The 22,212-nt window shown below is 42.1% G+C and overlaps 1 protein-coding gene across 2 annotated transcripts; it reads right to left on the bottom strand.

Annotated features, from left to right (window-relative positions):
• Window positions 1-1,932: 1,932 nt before the first annotated feature.
• Window positions 1,933-22,077, bottom strand: papola (poly(A) polymerase alpha). Of its 2 annotated transcripts, none has more exons than XM_042095214.1 (23): window positions 21,901-22,077; window positions 19,967-20,137; window positions 19,770-19,836; window positions 19,576-19,657; window positions 19,098-19,207; window positions 18,805-18,858; window positions 18,577-18,688; window positions 15,719-15,808; window positions 14,449-14,587; window positions 14,271-14,343; window positions 12,778-12,898; window positions 12,011-12,095; window positions 9,439-9,492; window positions 9,147-9,266; window positions 8,805-8,914; window positions 8,334-8,464; window positions 7,914-8,050; window positions 5,341-5,408; window positions 4,877-5,040; window positions 4,336-4,467; window positions 4,077-4,133; window positions 3,929-3,964; window positions 1,933-3,754 (listed from the first exon to the last, which is right to left on the bottom strand). In XM_042095214.1, exons 1-23 carry the CDS (start codon window positions 21,906-21,908, stop codon window positions 3,659-3,661), a joined length of 2,217 nt encoding a protein of 738 aa, XP_041951148.1. In that variant the 5' UTR covers window positions 21,909-22,077; the 3' UTR covers window positions 1,933-3,658. The 2 variants fall into 2 exon arrangements, with proteins under 2 accessions (XP_041951148.1, XP_041951149.1); XM_042095215.1 differs by having other exon boundaries at window positions 4,077-4,130.
• Between the last annotated feature and the right edge of the window lie 135 nt (window positions 22,078-22,212).

Genomic DNA, 22,212 nt, shown 5'->3' with positions numbered 1-22,212 from the left:
TGTCAGGGAGAGCAGGCTCGTGCTTTTTAAAAAGAGAGAATGGTTGAGGTGGATAGACAGGCCTGCTGTGAGAGAAGCCAGTTTGAAAAGAAAAAGTTCAGGCATAAGATGTGTGTGTGTGTGTGTGTGTGTGTGTGGGAGCGTTAAGACGGTGTTCATGGCAACTTGAGAGAACAGAGAATGCAGGCTGATAGATCACCCTCTAAAGATGGCGCACCGTGGGCCCTGAGGCCTCAGCAAAATCACACACGGAAAGCGCGGCGCGGAAACCTGGTTGGAGCCTCCTGACCTCGCCGAGCGCAGGGGTCGAGATGGAGGAGCCCTGTCACACAGATGCCCTCGATCCTCCATCAGAGACATGGGCGCGCTGGCATACGCCATGTTCACGTCTCCTCCCGAAATCTGGCGTCTCTTTTGCGCGCTCTGTTCCCAGACAACAGTGCCAACGTGTTGCCGTGGCGAGAGCCTAGTCTTCTCCATCACCCGGGCGGGGGCAGGGAGTGCCAGGGAGTCGCCTCCCTCCCTCTCTCCCTCCCGATGCCATCCATCTTCCCCTCTAACTGTTCCGGCATATGGAGGCCCAGCAGGGGAACCAGGCTGCACCGGCATGCTCTCCTGCCACCACCACCCCACACAAGGGAGCGTTCAGCCGGGGTTAGAGTGCACGCACACCCCTGTCCAGGAAGAGAGGCTCTTTCCAGCACCTCCCCAACCCCCCCCCCCCCCCCCGCTTCCCACGGATGAACTGACACCTCTGGATGCCAGCCTAATGCTGAGCTAATTAATGGGAGGCACGCAGCATCCCTGACACCAGTAGACACGGCCAGCAGCTGACCCGCCGAGCAGAACCGCAGGAAATGCAGACTGACGTCCAGTCATGGTGAGGGATTGCTTTGCGCATCCGTGCAGGTAACTCACTGACGGGCGCAGGATGCAGCTTTGTCCTTGTGGGTCGGAGTGTTGGATTGGATCAAATAGGGAAAAATGGGAGGGCTGGGAAAAGCAGGCCGTTGACAGAGAAGCCACCATGATGGGAGAGGGAGATTTACTGTGGCTCATCATTCCCTCTGCTCTTCACAAGCACACATGTAGAATTGCCCTGATATGATGAGAGAGGCCAGAGACAGGCAGCAGTACTGTAGGTATTTCTCCCGTTGGCAAAAATAGTCTCGTCCAATTCCAGAGTCTACTGTCCAAACCGGACTTCTTTCAAATGCTTTGCCCCCCTATTTTGAGTGTGTCTGTGTGTGTGGGGGGTATTTTTGATTCTTTTTTTTAACATGCGGCTGATCAGTTACAGTGTGTTTGGAGTGAGAGAAAAAGAAAACGAGGGGAGCGAGGTGGCTTAAGCAGCACAAACAGTTGTGTGGAGTCGGACACGGCAAAATGAAAGCATATGTCTGTGGTGGAGAAATGAAAACACAGATAAATATTGGCAGAGAGGAGCGATGGCTGAGTTGCATTGTCCCTGTGAGACAGACCATAATGATATTCATAAGGGGACCACCTACCGAGGCACAATGAAAGCTGTTCCTTAGCAACAAAATACATTTTCTTACGGGCAGCGTCTTGGAAAATTGTCACGATTGTGTTGCAGATGGAAAACAACACTACTTAAAAAAAGAAAAAAAGGAGAAAAAACATGTAGTAGGTTTTGAAGGACTATATTGTCATCTACCTATTTGCTTTAAATAATAGAACATACAGAGGAAAATCTTAAGAAAACAATCATATAGTGTATTTATTTAACAGGAAATGGAAGACTGTGAATGAATGAGTGAATGACAATGAATTCATGAATAAATGAAAAGATTTACATTTTCAGATATAACTCTATTGATATACCCAATAAAAAAAAGCCATGTTTGCCTCAACAAAACTTTCCCTCAAACTTTCCAACCTCATCCTTAAAAAAATGATTCAAACTGCATGTCTTTATGCAACATACACCTTTATTTGAGGAAAAAATTACAGTATCCTTACTTTTACAAAGACGGCTAAGAAAAGTTGAGAAAGGGGTAAGTACTGTAAGACCCCAAAAAGGTGTGTGAGCAGTGGTGATATTTTCTCTCTACCCCAGGTAGAGAACATCAGAACGCTTCCGTATACAGCACTCTTAGCTTTCCTCGCACCGTCAAAACAAACAATTAAGACAAAGCCACGTCTGTTTATGCAGAGACAGAGAGAAAGAAAATAATTGTGAAACCTGAAATTTGACAATTTTTTTTTTTTACTTTCAAGAACCGTACAAACAGAATCCCTTGTCTCTGTAACTATTCTTCATTTCAAAAAAAAGTAATTGCAAGCTCATTCCATCTTCTGGGGCACGCAAAATAAGAGAGAACGATAGAAAGAAAGAAAGAAAGAAAGAAAGAAAGAAAGAAAAAAAAAATCAATTGGTCATCAGCACTAAACATACATAATGGTAGAGATTACTGTTATTTTAACTGCATCCACTGATACCACGTTCAAAAGAAACTATCCAAGCTTAACTGTGTGCTCAACTTAAACAGCTGAAGGTTTTCTCTTTGTATCTTATAATGGTTCTGAATGAGTCACACGCACACAGAGAGCAATAAGAAACGCAAAAGAGTACTTTTAAATGGTCAGCTACTGCTGCTCACAAACTAAAACAAAGCAGTAGTTTCTCCAACAGTCTCTAGAAACAGCTCGGAGCTCCCATACAGGAGAAGTGGAAGCCGGAAAATGTTGTCTCTTTCTCTCTCGCATAGGAAAAGACAAGATTGGTCAAATGATTTGCTCGAACCTGCAACAGTCTAATTTGCAGGGGAATCGCAACAGTCACCTGCCCTGTTTGAGCAACGCCCTTAAAATTTGAGCATGAGACACCCTCGACACTGACGGACAACACGAAATCCTTTAGTCTTGTCACGCGATGCCATACGACTCCAGCAGACGCAAAGTCAAGGTGAGCTGAACTGACCTCAGAAATGTGGATATGCAAACATGCCACAATATACTTCACCATAAGACCTGAGCACTACATTTGTTTTTTGTTTTCTTTTTTTTTTTTTTACAGCAATGTCCGTGTTGTCAACAGACAAATACACAACAGGCAAAAAATAGGCATCTGTGTGTATACATACACTTTTCTCTCATAGTACTCCAAAGCAGGCAAACACACACATACACACACACACACACACACACACACACACACACACACATCAACCCCACCCCATCCCGTGCACACACGTACGCGTTCAGTCTCCACACAATTATGTGCGAAGACACAACAGAGTATTTGTGCGTCAGTCTGTTCTTGGCGGGAGTGCGAGGAGAATCGAGGAGGGTCGTTGGCGTTGAGGTTTTCTCAGGGACTTCTTCCGAGGGGCAGCTCTGCCCTCTAGTGGACAGAAGCAGATGTGGCAGTGAGGGACGCGTCACGCTGCATCATCTCCTTTCCGGCATCCTGGCATCCTGAGGTGAGGACTAGGGGGATCTGTGCCTCACTCAAGAAAAGGTTGGACTCTCTGTTGGGGTACAGTATGTGAGGGGGGTGAGGGAGGGGGGCCCAGTCAGGCCTCTTCTACCCCACCCTCCCCTCAGCCCACTGAAGGTGAAGTGAGTCTGGGTGAGGTTGGCGAGGTGGGCGTGCGGGTGACCGCTGTCCCGGCTACACTCTGCTCTGGCCCCCCTATCTGCTGAGGCGCAGCTTGATGGAGTTCTTCAAGACTGGAATGGGATTGGCGGGGGGCAGAGGCACGTCAGACAGGTCCGTGGTGGAGGCACGCTAGAGAAGACGCGGCACAGACAGAACAGAGATGAAAACAAACATGGAAGCTTGGAGCTTTGGAACAATTCTTTTCCAGAATTTGTGCTAGTTTGCCTTGACTCTCCGTCATTGGAATGGCACGAAAAGCATAGTGATGGGAAGAAGCAAAACATATAAAGCAACTAAGGCTACCTGATCTGATGGTGCTTTCTGCTCAGGGTCCAGCTCCTGCAGGGACAAACAGACTCACTTAATAAACCGCTTTGGGGCTAGCTTTACCGTGCTGTGAAGCCTCACTTGAGATTTGGTACGTACGGCGGACATTTTGTTTGATACTGACCTTAATGTCCGTCTCCATAGCTTCATCGCCTTGTGAGGCCATCTCCTCTTCAACCTGCTGAAATCCAAAACATTAATTTGTACCCTTACAGCATACAAATGGGAGCATTGTGCAAGCAATATGAAATGAGTTCATTCATGTGTGAAATCACCGAAATAGTAAACATAAGTAAGTAAACACGCTCATTTCACTAGTGTGGTGATGACAGATCAAATAACATGTGATGTAATGGCGTGAGAAACACAGAGTCTTGGCCTACCCCCTTGGCTTCGTCCTCTACTTTGGGTTTCTTGCTCTGGTCCTCGGGCAGCGGTGACCCTGGGCGTTTCACAGGAAGGACTCCAGAGGTAGGGGAGTCGCCGCTGGGGGCATTGGAGGCCAGGGCGGCCGTCTGGTTTTCAAAAGAGGCAGAGGCATTGGCGCATGATGGTTACGGCTATTCTTACTGTACATGTTGCCAAATGAAGCATTACATGTAGGTCTAGTCCTAGACCAAAAGCTCTTTTTTAGTGGAGATCTTCACTGAGGATCTCTTTATGTCCAGGAAACCAGTCCACAATGTCAACTTGGCTCTTAATTAACACGTTAGAACAGGTTTACCAGCACTGTTATATTCATGCCAGATGAAAATATGAAATTTGTGCATTACATCTGTATTATTGTATTAAAATGCACCATATGTCCTTCTACTCAGCTAAGAGTTACTTAGGATTTGGTGCACAATGATCAAAGTAATGCATTTCGTTACAATTTGTAACACAGAAATAGCATCTTTGGTCTTTAGTGAGAGCAGGCCCTACCTCCTCTGTTTTGGGCTTCTTGCTCTTGTCCTCTGGCGGTGATACGGGTGGAGGAGGGGGGGAGGAGGCCTTGGGCGCCGCTGGAGGGCCCATAGGAGGGGGGGGGCTGCTGCTGGAGCTGGAGCCTTTACGCGACTGGATGGATTTGGGAGCCGTGGGCACAGCTGTTGGGGGGGGGGAGACACAGCAGGTGAGAGTGGGTTGGGGCTCAACCTTGAGGAGGAGCAGAACAGGAAGAGAGACGTATGGGGCTGAGGCGGAAAAGTCCGGCTTCACAAACTAAAGGTTCCATCATGTATTGGTTCTACCTGTGCACTTAACACAGGGGATCTCTCTATTAGCTGATCTGCCTAGCAGAGTTGTGCTCAGTAGAATCAGCTTGTTTAAGTGAATGGTTGGAACAGATATGTGGACTTGATATGAAGTCAGACTTCCACCTCTGCACCTGGGTTAAGCACACGTACGCGAGGTAGGGGAGGTGCTCCCAGAGGTGTCCATTTTGTCTGAAGCAGTAATCATAGCTCCTGTGAACCTACAAGACACAATTAGGAGGAAAAATGACACACAAGTAAATACCAACTGATAAAGACAAATGAATTCGTTATTAACAAATTAATAGATAAATAATATATATATATATATATATATATATATATATATATATATATATATATATCAAAACAAGACATATACAACACCCTCCACATTTACTGGCACTGCTGGTAAAATTATAGGTAAATGTATCATACCTGGTAAAGTTATGGGTAAATGTATACTACCGGGTAAAATTATAGGTAAATGTATAATACCTGGTAAAGTTATGGGTAAATGTATAATACCTGGTAAAGTATTTGGTGACTTTATGTTAATGCCCTAGTCATGAAAGAGAATACACGGAATTAAAATAAAAGGAAAGTGTGTTGACGTAAATCAGGAAATGGCTATTAAAATAGGTAACTGGATGAAAATGCCCATATTTACAGTTAAAACAATAATTCAGAGGATCAAATAAACTAGAAATGCGACAAACATTTTTGTACAAAGACCCATGGTCATCTTGCCCCCACACAAGATGGTGATAGAGAAAATAAATTCAGAAGCATCACTGTTGGAGAGTTACAGAAAAAAAGTAACTTGTAGTCACCAAATCTCAAAAAATCTTCAAAAGCGATGACAGCCAACAGATTATTTAGAAAAGCCTTTCCCATCATTTAATTACAAATGTAAATGGCTGGAGTTACTGAATCCTACAGGGTTTTTGAATTTGATTGTCAGATGAAATGAAAATTTGAGCTCTTTGGCAACAAACACAGTTGAGTTTGACGTTCATAGAATAATAACTATACTGAAAAGAACCCCATGCCTAACGATAACTATGGAGGGTCTGTGATATTGTGAGGCTGTTTATATTCCAAAGGCCTCTGGATCCTCATTAGGGTGCATGGTATCATGAACTCCAAGAAAAAAACATCTTTAATAAAAATCTGTCAGTCTCTGCCAAGACACTAAAAGCAGGTCATGATTGGATCATCCAGCAGATCAATGAACCAAAACACATGCCCAGATCAACACAAAAATGGTTTAACACAAAATCAACCTTCCGCCATGGTAGAGGTCTGCACAGGACTGATTTTTCAGTCCCGCTCCCTCATTAATGTGTCATTTTTAGTCCTGCTCCCGCACGCATTTGTAACATGATGTCCCGCTCCTGCCCGCATCTGTAACATGATGTCCCGCTCCCGCCCGCTAAAGCCCGCATGCAGGAGGGATAGCCTATTCAGCTTTTCTTTCTGTCTCACGAAAGGAGCACACACCTGAGAAAGACTCCAGATGTCAGTTTCTTGGTTCTGAATGTAGGCTAACAACTGAAGTAGGCCTAGTCTGGTGCCCTCTTCCCTCTGTCATGCTTTCGATTTTGAGTTTTGTCAATGAGAAGCAGGAACAAATTGAACCCACGTAAACAACAATATAGGCTATAGGCCTGCTATCTGTCAGTTATGCTTAAACCCCGTTTTTTAATGCTGCCTAACAGAACATCCAGCAGAACTATAGTTATGAACACTACTTTAATCATTTCCATATTTAATTTTATGCACATATTTAATTTGCGGGAGTGCAGTGAATCATCCGTTTGTCCCACACCCGCGAATGCACCTCTCTCATCCCACCCGCTCCCGCAAAGAGCTTTCAAAAGTTGTCCCGCGCCGCACTCTTTTGCGTCGGGACCCGCGGGTCTACCGCGGGAGTGCAGACCTCTACGCCATGGCCATCTCAGTGACTCAGTCCCCTGATCTGAACTCCACAAAAAATCAGTGGGATGACCCAAAGGTGGAGAATACACAAGGAATCTAGGACCTAGGAATCTGGATGGTCTGGAGAGATTTTGTTCTACAACTTTATGGGATGTCATAGAAGATTACAAGCTGTTTTAATGGCAAAGGGAGGCTTTACAAAGTATTTAAAACAGGAATGCTAATAATTGTCTCATGTTTTTGTTGAAAATATTAATATTTATTACATATCTGAAATCCCTTGCTTTTTATTCTACAACTTTATGGGATGTCATAGAAGATTACAAGCTGTTTTAATGGCAAAGGGAGGCTTTACAAAGTATTTAAAACAGGAATGCTAATAATTGTATGTTTTTGTTAAAAATATTAATATTTATTACATATTGCCCCCCCACCCCCCAACACACACCGTTATTTTTACCAAACTTTACCAGGGGCGCCAATAAAAGTTGAGGGCGCTGTAAATGGATACTGATAGTTCATCTGTACTCGATCAGCCGGGCTGCACTGGACACGAAATAGAAGTGCACTGCTCACGGAGCATATGCTGCAAAAAAGTGCTTCTACTATAATCAATGGAATTGGCTTCACCAGATGTACAGTGACAGCGGTGTTAACGTTTAAAAAAAAAAAATATCCGTCTTCTACAACTATTTTACCGGTCCGCAAACGGAACGCTCCAGTTGTGCACCCCATGTGGCCCGGCTGTAAGAAAAAATAAATTAATTGGTAAAGGAATTTCCTACCCAATGGAGCCAAGAGGATTGATTTTATTGGCTGCTGCAGGCACAGAGGGAGGAGAGGGCACTGACAGGCTGTTGTCACTATCCAGTGACAGGTCCAGGCTGCTGTCATTCATTGGCCTTGGTCCCTCTGTTGAGTGCTATATGGAAAGAAATAGATAGGCATGAAAAATGTTTCTAGAACTTTCAATGTCAAACATTTTTATTTTTTTTGATCAATTATGTATGTGGTTTAGAGACAAACTTTAGTAATTTCACTTAAAGAGAGAGTCGTAAACCTCTTAATATTAGCGCCTTGTGGATTATTTCGACTTGTGAAACAAAGCTACAGGGCCCTTCTATCAGGAAGGTTATCACTTCCTCTGAGTAAATTTACCCTGGTGTGTGCTGTGAGGAAGATTGTGTGGAGGTTGCCTTGCTTACCTTCCTCCTGCTTGGCCTGGTCTGTATGACATTACTGGGTAGAAGCTGTTGGAGCTGCTTTCTCTTCACATGTTTGGCAGTGATCTTCATGTCCTGCTCAAACATCTTGCTGCTGATCGCCTGACGGTACACTTAAAGCAAATGACAAAAGTGGAATTATGACTCAGGAATTGTAATTAGTCACAAATAGAGAAGCACTCATTTTCAAAAAACACATCATGGGTGCATGGAACTATTTGAAGGTAAGCTCCTAACAAATGCAGTCAGACATAACATCATAATATCAGAGAAAGAGATTTGCTAAAACAGTCTGACTAGGAAAAAACAAATGTGTGTCCATCTAACTCAACTAATTGATAATCTTGTTTGAAACAATAATGTAATTAAAAAGCAAACAAAAACATTTATAGAAGCAGTTATTACTCAAACAAAGGCAACTGAAGGCATATTATCTAGAAAGGGAGAACTTACCAGTGTCTGTGAAGGACTGGATGTCCACTGTAAGGTCCACATTGAGGTTTTCTGACCCCTCCATTTTCTTGAAGACAATCCCAATGACCCACATCGTGCTGAACTCCTCTCTGTATCAACCAAAGCAACCAGAATAAAGACATTGTGTTCTGAATAATAATAATTCAATAATGTAAGCTGTATGATCACTTCACTTTCCATAGTATAGGACAAACCACTTACAATGTAAGTAGTTAAAGAATCTTATTTTTTGTAACAATGTTATAAACCATATTGTAATAGTGTTGGTATTCATTCACACGTGTAAAGAAAACACAATGACTTGATAAGACATGGACTCACTTGTCGTTGCCTTCCTTGGGTCCGGGAAACGAGTGTGCATTAACATGTGCGAGCGTGATGAACTCATTCTTCTCCAGGTTCCCCACCAGGATACGAATCTTTGACTCCACCAGGCCCACCCTGCCAAAGAAAAAAAATCTGTCAGTCAGTCACTCAGCAGAACTCCGCAAACACAGCAAAATTATAGCATATAGGCATAATAAACCAAGAAACAAAATTCTATGGAAAAGGGCTAAAGCCAACTCTACCTCCTCCCCCCTGGTGTTTGGGGAGTAGGCAGGGCGGTACTCACCACTCAAGGTGCTGCTTCTCTGTCGGCGCGCTTGCTAGCAACACAATATAATGCCTTGGAACATAAAACAAACAGAACATTGCTATTACATCCTTTAGACAAGATCCTGAGCACCCAGACAGGGACCCCTGGGTCAACCATTTGCACGTCTTGAACACTGTAGCGCTACCAGGCAGAGGAGATTGTTTCTGCCTGTTGCGGAGCATTATCTTTTTGTCCAGGAAGGCCGTATCAACAAATATAAGGCTGTCCAAAAGCATGTGTGTAAGGTAAAGTAAAACGAGCAAAAAAAAAAAAAACTTAAACAAAAAAATAACTTGAATCAAAAACCAATGTTCGAATTGACTACACTGAACTGCAATAATATCTCTACTAGATTTATGCAAAATGTTAGAAGGCAAAGTGACAATGTATTTCCTGAGCTCAAATAATTCCACACAAGAACAAACTGTTCTGTTCAAAAGCCGAAAATGGCCACTTTTTTTTACCTGAAAAACTTTTAATCATGGCATTACATCATTAACAAAAAGCTGCGAAGATTCAGACTCTGATAAAAGGCTTTTGAAACTCATATTGTAAAAATGCTGTGATAAAGAAATGTTCACTTAAATTCACAGAATGCAAGTGATGAGTGAAAAAAAAAGTGACACCCAGATAACATTAGTGATTTATTAATTTGTTACAAATTTTGGGGGTAATGAAATGGATGAAAGGATGCATTGACAAACATTGCTAAGTGCGTTTTTTTTTTTTTTTTTAATTGCTCTCGTCCACAATCTGGGTCACATATAGACCCTTTCAACAATAAAAACAAAAACAATACTTGAACGTTCTATTTGGGCCCCAATCTACTTCCTCTGCATTAAGATAACATATGGAATGTTAAAAAGGAAGTCTTGTGGGGCCAACTATGATGCTGATAATGGAACTCTCTTGAAAGGGTCTATAGTGGTTCCCAGCGCAGCAGATCCCGAAGGCAGAGTTCTCACAACTCCAGGGCAATAGCGGAGCCCAAAGGGCACCCATGAGGACCCAGCAGCGCCACCCTCTGGGCTGTGGAGGCACTGCGCCTTGTGTCCTCTTCAGAGGCTGAGGGCACAAAACTGCCACGCCACTGGCCTGTTACGTCAAAGTGCCATCACTTGACACTCCCTACCCACCACCCCCTCCAACACACCCACTCAGAGAGAAGATGTGGTTTAGTGATGTATAGTCAATGCTCCAAAAAAGAGAAGGCAAAAAAGCTACTGCTGCTTAGTAATCTATTTTAGTCCCCAGTATGATCCAATTAATATGGAGGTTGATATGCAAACTGATGTAATACGATGTAACTACGTAACATATTACGAATAAAATGGGGTGGGGTGGGGTCTGATAACACTGTCTACAACTACAGGGTCATATTGTGACTGAATTTTAAACCACTCAATTTTGCAATTATAAGCCACATCACGTTTTTATAAGGAACATTCAAGCATAAGGTGATCCTTTCTGCATAAACTGAGCCTTTTTGTCTGTCACCAATAGCATATGCAAGCACTGCGCCTCACATTACTATTCTAAGGGAATCTGATTAGGCTACTTTAAATACATTTATAAAAGCAATGCCCATGGTTTTGATCCCTGCATGAATTAAACAGGCTAAATATTAGCCCTGGATCTGACACCTGCTGCTTTGGAAATCTGATACTGATTTGGACTTAAGTGACTGCAAACTTCTGGACTTTGTCCCCTCAAGTACTATCTCTAAGGCTTAACACAAAGTTATATTTCTTGTCATCATTACTTAAATTCAGCCTTACTTATTTGAAATTGCTTCATGGTAGAAATACACCAGGGAATGGTGATAGTTGGAAAACGACTTACAATAATTACACACCACATTACACATTGCTATTCACACTATAGACTTAACTATAGGGTAGCTACTCTGCACTAAGCTGATCCAAACTGGTATTCATTTAACTGCATCTTACACATTTTAGGTCATGATACAAAAAAAAAAAACAAATGTGCTAGCATGTTGACCCTACAATAAACCCCACAGAATGAACTGAAAACAAAATAGGGGACCTGAAAATAAAAAAGCTCTACAAAACCAGACTAACAAGAAATACATAGTACAAATTGTGAACTAAAACATTTTATTAGGAATTGCATACAGTTTCAAAAGGCACAGTAAAAAAAATATCAGTAGAGGGCAATGCAGCCTTACATGTGTCATACCTACCTTTGATTACTACAACCATTGTAAAAGCTTTATACTTTCATCATCGGCAGAGTATATCCTCAGTACTGATAACTTCAAAAGTTGTTTTATACGAATAATACTTAATCATGCCCATCATTAAGAAATGGAGGGATATCATTTTGCTCAGAATAAATAGTCAGCGTTGACTGCATAACTGTACTTTTATTTCTTTCAAATTCAATTATCAATAGATCACATATAAAAAGCATATAGTGTACTTTGGTAGTGTGTTTGTGTGGTGCTTTGAAAAAAAATAAATCTTTATTGAAATAATTTAATCTCACCATGTGTGGCCAACAGGATAAGCAGCTCAATACATACTTGTATTTCTGAAAGAAGTTTGGTGCTTCATATAGTTTGGACCATTCTGCTTTACTCTGCAGTATTTCATCTGTGATGGCAAGACCTGCAGAAAACATACAAGCTTCATGAAACACTCCCATTTCCACCTGATGCTGTTTTCCAATCAGGCGAAATCAGCATCTATGGCAGCCTCAACTCAGCAACACTGTTTCCAATTATTTTTTTAACCCCTGAATCTACATTCAAGCAAGGGAAGTACACACTAACAGATGCTCAACACAATGTTGAGTCAAACCCCTTGAAAGTCAAACCAAGCAGTTATGTATTTTACATGCTTGTCCAGAAGGGGACAATCTTTAACTCTTTCTTGCACTTCAATCATACACATCAATTTCGTGTACCTCTTTAGAATGTTGCAAGAAAAGGTCATTTTCCGCCTCTCTAAAGGTACTGAACCACCAGCTGTTGTTAGTAATCATTTTGAGTGGTCAAGTAAAAATCACCAGTTTAGATTAGTTTAAGAGCTGAAATTGGTGGCTAGCCAATGTCTGAAACAAAACATCAACATCAAACAATTCAATGGGGAGTTCAAGCAAAAAGATTTTCAACGAGAGATTCAATCATTTTGTTTCAGCTAAGTCTGAAAATAGTGTGCAATCTGGAAACAGTGATTTTTAAATGCAGCTAGACTTCTCGTGCTCTACTGGGTTGCTACAGTGAAGAGCCTAGTAGTGAGTATAGACCTCTGCCACATGAAAAACCAAACTCCACAAAGCGCAACAGACCCTGTTTAAACTCGTCCACCATGACGGCCCGGGTGGAGGCAGAAACGTTGTAGGTGGAGTTCTGCTGGGGGTATGCTGGGGTAATGATGGGCATGAGGTGGTACCGGTCACTGGGCGTCACCTGTGGGGCAACAACATGCTCACAGTCAGCAGGACACTCATTACATTACATTACATTACATTTAGCAGACACTTCTTGACCAAAGTGACTTACATATGTCAGCTATATTACAAGGGATCACATTGTCCCCGGAGCAACTTGGGGTTAAGTGCCTTGCTCAAGGTGGAACGGTGGAAGCCTGGAATTGAACCGACAACTTTCAGGCTACTGCACGCTAGCCCAGCTCCTTAACCACTACACTACCACCGCCCACACTTATATGGTTATGTGGTCACTCTCTGGCCATGCACTTAAGGCCAAAGCTCAAGCTCTGCTTTCAAAGCATTCTGGCGTAGTATAGTCACAATACCATCCCAAAGTATCCCGATACCAATACTTAAACGATACCATGTCAAAATCATTAAACATCAGTAATAGAAGTAATAGAATAGGTCTAGACTCTAGATCAGCGTTTCTCAAACTATGGGCCGCGGACCGGAGCCGTGGAGTGAAATCAGGCCCGGTGCTTCGTGTGATAATTTGCTGTGCAATTGATCAAGGAACCGCGGACTGACAGAAAAAGAAAACAAACATTTCAGGAGGAAATGCTAATTCGATGTCATTAAACATAAAGCCGTACAATTAAGCGTATGAGTGTTCATTCAATGCATGCGTGTGCCCGTCAAACTGAAACTACCCGATAATGTTGGTAGCAAAGCTCCGCTTCAACCTGTCGGAAGGCTATTTAATTATTTAACGGCATTTAATAGAACTACGTGGGTCTTGCAACTTCCATAAAAACAGAGCAGAGACTGTATAACACTGTCTAGCATTTATAAGGGCCTCAGTCTGAGTAGTCAAATTTGAATATAACGTGGCCAAAAGCTATTGTAGCCTTAGTCTTCCCATTAAAGATATCCAGACCAAAGATTTACGCTTATCTCCTCCGCCGTTTACCATACATGAAAGCTGGTATTATGTTTCCTGATTCAGGCATTCAAATGAAATTTCTTTAAAACGCATGTACATTGTTTCTCCAGTTGCTTTTATTAAAATCTGTTTAAAATGTCTTTCTAAAAAAAACTAAATGATACTAATAAAAAGGGACATTGTAACATTTTTATTTTCAGGGTACCGTGGCAACCTTTTGAGTGTTGGTGAACCATGCAACCTGGGCAAATGACCAAACATTTGAGAAAAGCCTCAGCGTAGCAATCTAAGCTTTATTTAATACCAAACCTAATAATGAATTTAACAAAACATGCTCAGTATGGAAATTGTGTTAACTCAACAGTAATTACTTCAAAGATATAAATGTATATGTCCACTTAATCTGACTAATACATTATGGCCAGAGGCCAAAGAAGGATTTATAGGAAGATGGTGACTTTACCCTTGGGTCCCAGACTGGAAGATTAAGGTTGCAATCCTCTGGTTGCTTTAAGAGAACAGGGTTGGGCCACTCCCTGTAAAAAAAAGACGACATGGACCAAAATTAGACAGACATTACAGCCAACGTCATTCGCATTAATACCCTGTCAATAATGCTTGTGTAACAGTCAATAGCATACCATTTTGAGAAGACCAGGAAGAACTTGTGGACCAGGGTGGCAGCCACAGCATTGGGATATAGTTGACAGGTCCTGGCCACCAACATGGCCCAGGACACTCCACCAAGAAATCCCAGAATGTTGGAGTAGATGTTGTGACCTGACAGGATACATTACAAACACTGTTATATGGAGAACTGGGGTGATGATAGTTGAACTGGTATAACCCCATTGGACCCTAATTTAAATGACGATTGAAGACTTCTAATGTGGCCAACACATAGACCAAACATTATTCTCATTTTTACCTAAGAATCCCCCACATCTGACACTACCAGCCCCCTAGTACTAATTTGGGGTGCCACACAAGTGAGCACAGGTGTGAACAATAAGGTCAACCTTTGGTGGAGTTCACACCTACTGAAGGGGCGTGTTTATGATGTTTCTTTAACATGCTTGTGTGGTATGAGACTGAAGGCACTTAAATATCAGTGCAATGCAGAATTGTCCATTTCTACTCCAGACGATGCACCATCAAGAACAAAGATGTCATGCTGGAGAGGTGGGAAAACGTGCAGGCTGCTGTCCATTAGAGCTGACGCCAAAGTCTTGTGGCAAATACATGGGCATACAGCCAAAGCTGCTGTCCATCTCCGGGAAAGTCTTTGAGCATGGAGAGCTGCCGTCTTGTAATCTCTCCGGCTTTCCTGTATATCACACTCCACTCTCACTAATGCAGCGGAGGCAACCTCGCATATACAGCAACTCAAAAATATTCTCTGTGGCTGCTGTTCTTTGGTACGCCAAACTGTACGTGGTAAACAAGCAACGCGTAATATACCACCTCCTGCAAGCTCTACCCTGACACCACCCCTCTACTCTGTTTAAAATCCATTTCTAATAGCACGTAAATTTTCGGCCTGTGATGTTTGTGAAGCAAATGGCTTCCTTTGTTACACAAAAACAAACACACAAAATAACTCAGATTGAACTCATGTCACCAGGCAGCCAGGGCTAGCCAAAACAATTCTACTGTGACAACAGCCACGCTGCAACCAAGAGCAAAATGCAGCCACATACATTTTCTTTTTTCTGCGCTAATCCAGTTTACACCACAAAGGTAACCAAATGGCATTTGGGGACCATCACATGGCACACTCGATTCTCTCATCACAATGTTACACAGTGCTCTGTCCAACAAAGTGTTTTTACCGCCCCCAGGCAAACATATACTGACGCACTCAACAAAAAACAAAACAGCTGTGGAAGTGAATGAACAATGGTAGCTTACGTTTCGCCCACAGTTTGATGGCTCTGAGGGTGAGTCTGAAGTTGTCAATGTTGGGGACCAGGTGGAGAATTTCATCAGTCACTCTACAACCTATATGATTTCAAAGCACGGAAATTAGATGAACTTCAATATCAATCTAATAACAAGTGTGTTATCTGACTTGTATTTCAACGAGAATCAAAATTGTGCTTTAATGGCCAAGCATTTGGGGTGTCACATTTCTCCAAATCCTCGATTTGACTTGATTTTCCATTTTAAGGTGTCTTTTTGACGAGATTCTCTTTTTATTATATTACTATTATTGCATTTCTTATGTTGTGAACTTTTCTGGCCTTATATCCAATTTTGTTGAGGGGTTTTTATGCGAGCTATTAAACAGAACAGAGACATGAACACAGATTTGAACATAGTGAAATGAGCCTCTGAAGAGACACAAGGTTAGTCTTCATGGTATATTGCACTGTTAAAGTGTGTTTTATGCCTTAACACAGGGTACGCGTACCACCGGTGGTACGTGAGCTGCCACTAGGGGGTACGTGAGATGAAAAGGGCAATGTCGGAAAGGTGTAAAAATTAATTTAATGTAATTAATTAATAAATAATATACATAATTTCTAATCGGATTATAATGATATGGAAACGTGAAGTTAAAGGAAAACATTGGTAAACTCTATAGTAGGCTATGTTTTCATTAAAAAATAAGCTACCCACAATGCACGTGATTTCCTGCGGGCAGCCAGAATATCTGGCTCGTTAGTTTCGTGGAAGCATAGGCTAGGTAAGCAAACATGGAAAACTGGCTAAAAAGAGGGACACTGTGCAAAAGGCCTAATTAACCCATTTACTCCTAAAATGCCTGCTAAAAACGCCTATAGAATCCTATGGCATTCTAGACTAAATAACCTTATTTCCTGAGGGTTTTCTGAAAACATACAAAAAAATTGTCAGTGTCTACCAAAATTTAATATCTAAGCCTCTGTAGCACCTAGAAACATGAAATAAAAAGCATGCTGCGCTACGCAGCATCCAGCGGGAGGGTCAATGTTGCGCTACGCAGCATCCAGCAGGAGGGTCAATGTTGCGTCATGCAGCATCCAGCGCGAATGGGTTAAAGCGATGGAAGAGGAGAAGCGAGAGAAACAGAGCAGGAGACAGGTAACGATGGGATGGGGGGCAGAATGATGAAGGTGTAGGTGGCTCCGGAGCGCTGGGAGATGAAAGAAAGAAAGGACGAGACAGAAAATACTGTACGAAGAAAACAAAATTATGAAAATTATGATTATGATATGAGGCTTCACATGGATTTATCTAACCAGTCTAATGTTGTCCTCCACACTGTTTTTTAGCTCATAGACCAGAGGGGTATTTCACAAAACCTAGATAAGCGATTAAGCTGGGATTTTTTGGTTATCCTGGATGAATTTAGCCTCGACTTGGTTTCACAAAAGAGATGGCACATAAGTTACCATGGGGATTTATTCTCTGCACCTAGCCTGGTCAGCCAAGCTAATTCTAATGGTAATTATGTTGTCTTATTGGCTCAGCTAGCGGTCATTCAAATCAGACCTCCGTGCTAATTTTTAAGGAGCTTTATTCCATTTATATACTATTTGCTAAATGTATTTGCTCGCAAACCGAAACAGACTGTCTGCCTACTACCATATGGTTATTATTGTAATTGTGATAGGCCTATGCTAATAATTATAATGCTAGGTACTCGTTGTTTGCTTCTTTTGTTGATAGACGTTTGATGAATAGCCTGTAGTTGATTGGAAGTGGAGGGGCAGGTTTTCAAAGGTATTTTCAACTATAATATTAAGGTATATCATATGTGCATCTTTGCAGTGGCAAGCGCTTGATTAATGACGTTGCGTGCCAAGACAAGGAAGCACTCACACGTGGGTTCATACGTAAATTTGCATTTAGTTGGTCTACCACGCCTACTCCTGCTGTTTTACAGAAATAGCCACGATTCCCCATTCCAAAAAGGACAACTTTACTTCATTGTTAGTCTATATCAAAAGTGGTTGTTCACTTTGTGTGAATGACGCTTTTTTCGGCGTCTTTTTTATTCCAACCGTGGGCACTTCGGAGCAGAAACGAGAACGCGCACACATCCTGAATTACTTACACCTGGCTTGACATAGTCGCTCCTACTCATCCTGGATTGGCATTAGTGAAACGGTTTGAGCTAGGATGACCAGACAACGCTATGTCAAACCTCCCTTTATCAGTTATCTTGGATGTCTTAATTCTGCCTTTGTGAAATACCCCTCAGTTGCACATTTTGATTTTGTTATTTGTTATGTAGGGTGGCTAATTAAACATGATGCCTGGAATGCGTCAATAGAATGTGTTACGTTATTATGTGTCGGATGGTGGGGGTACGCGAGCCGAGTCAGGATGTAAAAGGTGGTCCGCGGGAAAAAAAGTTTGGGAACCGCTGCCTTAACATAATGTTGGACTGTAACTAGAACTCACTTCTAAGTTGAGAATGAATAAACCACTAAATATTTCCACACGGGTGATTTCAGAGAAGCAGGAGGGGGTTTGGGTTTGGCTGATGTGTCTCCTAGATCAGCAGTTGCCATGGTGTCTTAACTGGCTGCAGCTTCAAGTTAGAGATAATGTTGACCACACTACACTACAACAAATGTGTGCTTTTTTTCCACTCTTGGCATGCCTGCCAGATATGACATTGGGAGACTTGGCTACATCCTCGATTCCATCCATGTGTGTCCATCCTTTGATTTCGAAATTTAAGATCATAATGACATTTCGATCAATATCAACTTACAATCAAGGTCGTGACACCCCTACAGAGCCTGAAACAATTTGGAGCGTAAAATAAAAATCACCATTAAGGCTCCTTATGCAGCGAATATCCAAGTTCTTCAACAAACTGTCATCTCGTAGGTCCAGGTTCTCTGGAATGGTTTGCAGTGCTAATCTTGCAAATAGGATGTCAATCTGTCCAAGTAATACAGCAAAATTGACAAGAAAAAAACAGAAGTCACTCCAAACCATGTCAGCACACTTTCATTCAGTGTCATAGCATTCCATGTTGATGTATACAGGGGACCTACCTCTATGCCATCGAAACAAAGCTTGATCACAGGGACAAAGGCCTCTTCCACTGCCTGAAGAAATAACACCAACCAGAATGAGCCAAACACGACTTCCATTCAACTCCTCTATGACCCATTCAGACTGATACATTCAAACTGGGAGCTCCACAGTAGCCCTCTTGATTAGCTCAACCAACCTGACTCAAGCCATTTAGAGTATCCCAACAGCACAATCATCCATCAGGATTTGATGTCTAGTACAGGATTGAGAGCATGGTGTTATAACATGTACCCTGTGGGGAGTTGCCTACCCGCAAATCCTTCACTTCCTCCTGCTCCCTCAGTTTCTCATAGAAGGAGGAGAAGAAGTCAGTCCTCTCCACGTGCCGAGGTGCCACGCAGAGGGCATCGATATCAGCACCTACAGGGATGGACATGGTTAAGCTGGCGCTGCCAATATGAAACACCACAAGCGATTCAATGGTTGGAAAGGGCTAGCTAAAGCTACAGCTCTTAAGGGAATTTCAGGGCTTATAGCATATTGATCCACATGCGTAAACTCAACAAGATGGCCATAATTTCCTTTACTATCTGCTGTACTGCTAAATCCTGGTTTCAGAGTAGCTCATCATCACCAACAAGAAAAGCTAGGTCAGAGACATGTCCCTTGTTCGGGTCATCCAATCTGTGAATATCTGCATAGCCATCTACCTTTGATCTAGAATGCAACATTTGTTTAATACAGGTATGTGTAAGTACCTTGACTCATAACAGAGTGAACACCCATACCTTTTGTGTGAACTCCCAATCTGTAAGAGCCAAAGGTGAAGATTTTACCTCCAACTGTTTCAATCAATGAAGCAGGTAAATTCTGTTATAATAGAGGACAAACAAAAAGTTCAGTTTGTACAGAATAACTAAATTTATTTACAAAAGAAAAACTTAAATTTGCAATCAACTTGAAGTCAACACTGGATGGCAACCTTTGTTTCACTGATTTCTCGTATCCACTCTTTCACCAAACTGTTCAGCTTCCCCAACACTAGGATTCTGTTGAGTAAACAAACCAAAATAAGTGCCATCACCTTCTCCCTGGAAACGGTTTGTGGTGACAATGACAATATAGTAAATGTTCAATTCTCTCTTATGCACAAAATAACACATATGTAGACACACACACCTGCGCTGAAGCTCCAGTTCTTCCTCAAACACTCCGAAGGGCTTGAGGGCCTCCGTGAGTTTCTGAGTGAGTACCAGGTCAGCCTCCTTTGGCTGTGCCATGCTGATGGGTGAGGTAATCCCATAGTGCTTGGTTGGCTGTGGCACCCCTTGCGATTGGTTAATGGTAGGGCTGTGAGAATCAATCAACATTTATACCGGTTACCAAAGGCCTATTGACATACAGTGGAGGGTTGCCCTTAGAAGTAATGAAACGATGACAAATAATCTTTAGTAATTTTAAGAAAAGTACTTAAAAAGGGCAGTCTAAATCACACTACTAGCTTATGTAAGGGATCATGGACAACACAGCATTGAGGTATCAGAAAGATAATGCACATCTTCTGATACCCAAACACCGTGGAGTCCATGATCCCACTCAAACCACTGTTGTCACACTTACATTGTGTTCATTTGCTGCTATAATTTCCTTTTGTTTGCTAAAACTGTTTGCAGAACCACTGCTTTCAGCCTCACATCAACTCATTTCTCACAAGCAGTTTGGCGAATTGATAAGTGTAATGCAGACAAAAAACTGGAACTACTTCATAGGTGTGCAAATATCTGAAATGATTGACATTCCAAGTAGTGGTATAACTAAATTCTGAACATGTCAAACTCACACAAAGACCAACAAACAGACTGATGGGGCACACTAACTCAACTGTTGGTGTTTGTTTGAGTTTCTTGCCGTTTGTTTGGGGATGCAAGCACCTTTGCCAAATGTTCACCCTGCCACAGCTACAAATTTATGACATTCATTTTGTGTTTTTCAGCCCTTCAACAGAACTGTTACGGTCAAAAGATGACAATCCTACAGATCAGAATATTCTGATAGGTAGTTAGGTAGACTATATTGGAGCCTGACATCTCGGTCTCGTTTAACTAAAATAGCTTCTTATTAACAATCACTCAAATGTTCTGCTTTTTATTCGTCCTTGAGAACCAGTGAGTGCAGCCCAGGTAGGTTGTTCTGAGACTACTGTATTATGGACCGGGGGTGTTCATGCACTTACAAATTGCAGTAGTTTGTAAATACAACTTCAATATTATTCAACAGTCTTCTTTAAAATAAAATATTCTATGTGATACAACAGCAACCTCAAGAATACATACCAACAAATAAAACAATGTGTCTTTCACTGACGTTCTTTAAGTGCAAACGAATTATTGCTAGATCAATTTCTTTTCACACCAAAACACAGGGTCAAAGTGCATACAGCGTTGACGTTAACCCTAAAAGGTCCATGTGCTCGGGTAGCTAGTAAGCAAAACCAGTTTACGATTGAATCTCTGGGTACACAAAAGTCCTAAATTGACAGGCCTGGTCCGCCTACGCTGCCATGACATGGACTATGCTAACTTTAGTTAGCTGATTATGTAAACTTTCAGGAAGAATCCTTTTTTCTTGTTAAAAGACATTTATCTTCGCTCATCTAACGAGTGCATTCCACCTCAGGGCCAGTCACAACTAATGTAAGCTCCCACCTGAAACAATATTTGTTCTAGACAGCGAAATGTCAAATGAGAACTAATTTGAAAAATAGCTTGTTAGCTAGGCTACTTAGCACGGTAACGTTAGGTATTGTTAGCCGGTGTCAGGCAGTCATGCTGAATTATCTAGCTAACGTTAATTCCTAGCACATGTCCAGCGTGAGTTCATGAAAAGCATTATCTAGGTATGATAGCTAGCTACCAATATTGCTGCTCAAGACTACAGAATTGTCAAAAGGAGAATCACATTAAATGATAATTCATACGTGTCTGTATCTAGAGTCAACAGTTTGACATCAAAAGCTGCATTGTCTGCGCCCAACTTTCAAATATAGCTAATGCTAACAGTCGTTTGCAAGCTGTGATCATTGACACGAAGTGTTCAACAAGCTCAGTACTTACAAAGGCATTGTGTCGACCTCTGCCAGGTACTACTGAACATTTCCAAACACCGTTCCCATTTTAGTTGTCACATGCATCCAGGGCATGCGTTTAAATATGAGTATTTTTCAATAAACTAGCGAAGGTGTAGAACAAAGATGGTAGATAGGCGGAGCATGTCTGGGAGCAAAATGGGGACAGTTCCGGTGCACCGAATTCTGTGACGGTCGGATTTTGTGACTCTAGGGGGCGCTGTTGCATTGGGGTGCATGGCTGTACTGAATCGCTCACAAAGACGAGATACTTACGCAATACACAAATAAGTAAGGTCAT

This window comes from Alosa sapidissima, chromosome 6 (genome assembly GCF_018492685.1).
Source record: "Alosa sapidissima isolate fAloSap1 chromosome 6, fAloSap1.pri, whole genome shotgun sequence".
Taxonomy (NCBI): domain Eukaryota; kingdom Metazoa; phylum Chordata; class Actinopteri; order Clupeiformes; family Clupeidae; genus Alosa; species Alosa sapidissima.
This window is presented reverse-complemented; position numbering and strand designations above follow the sequence as displayed.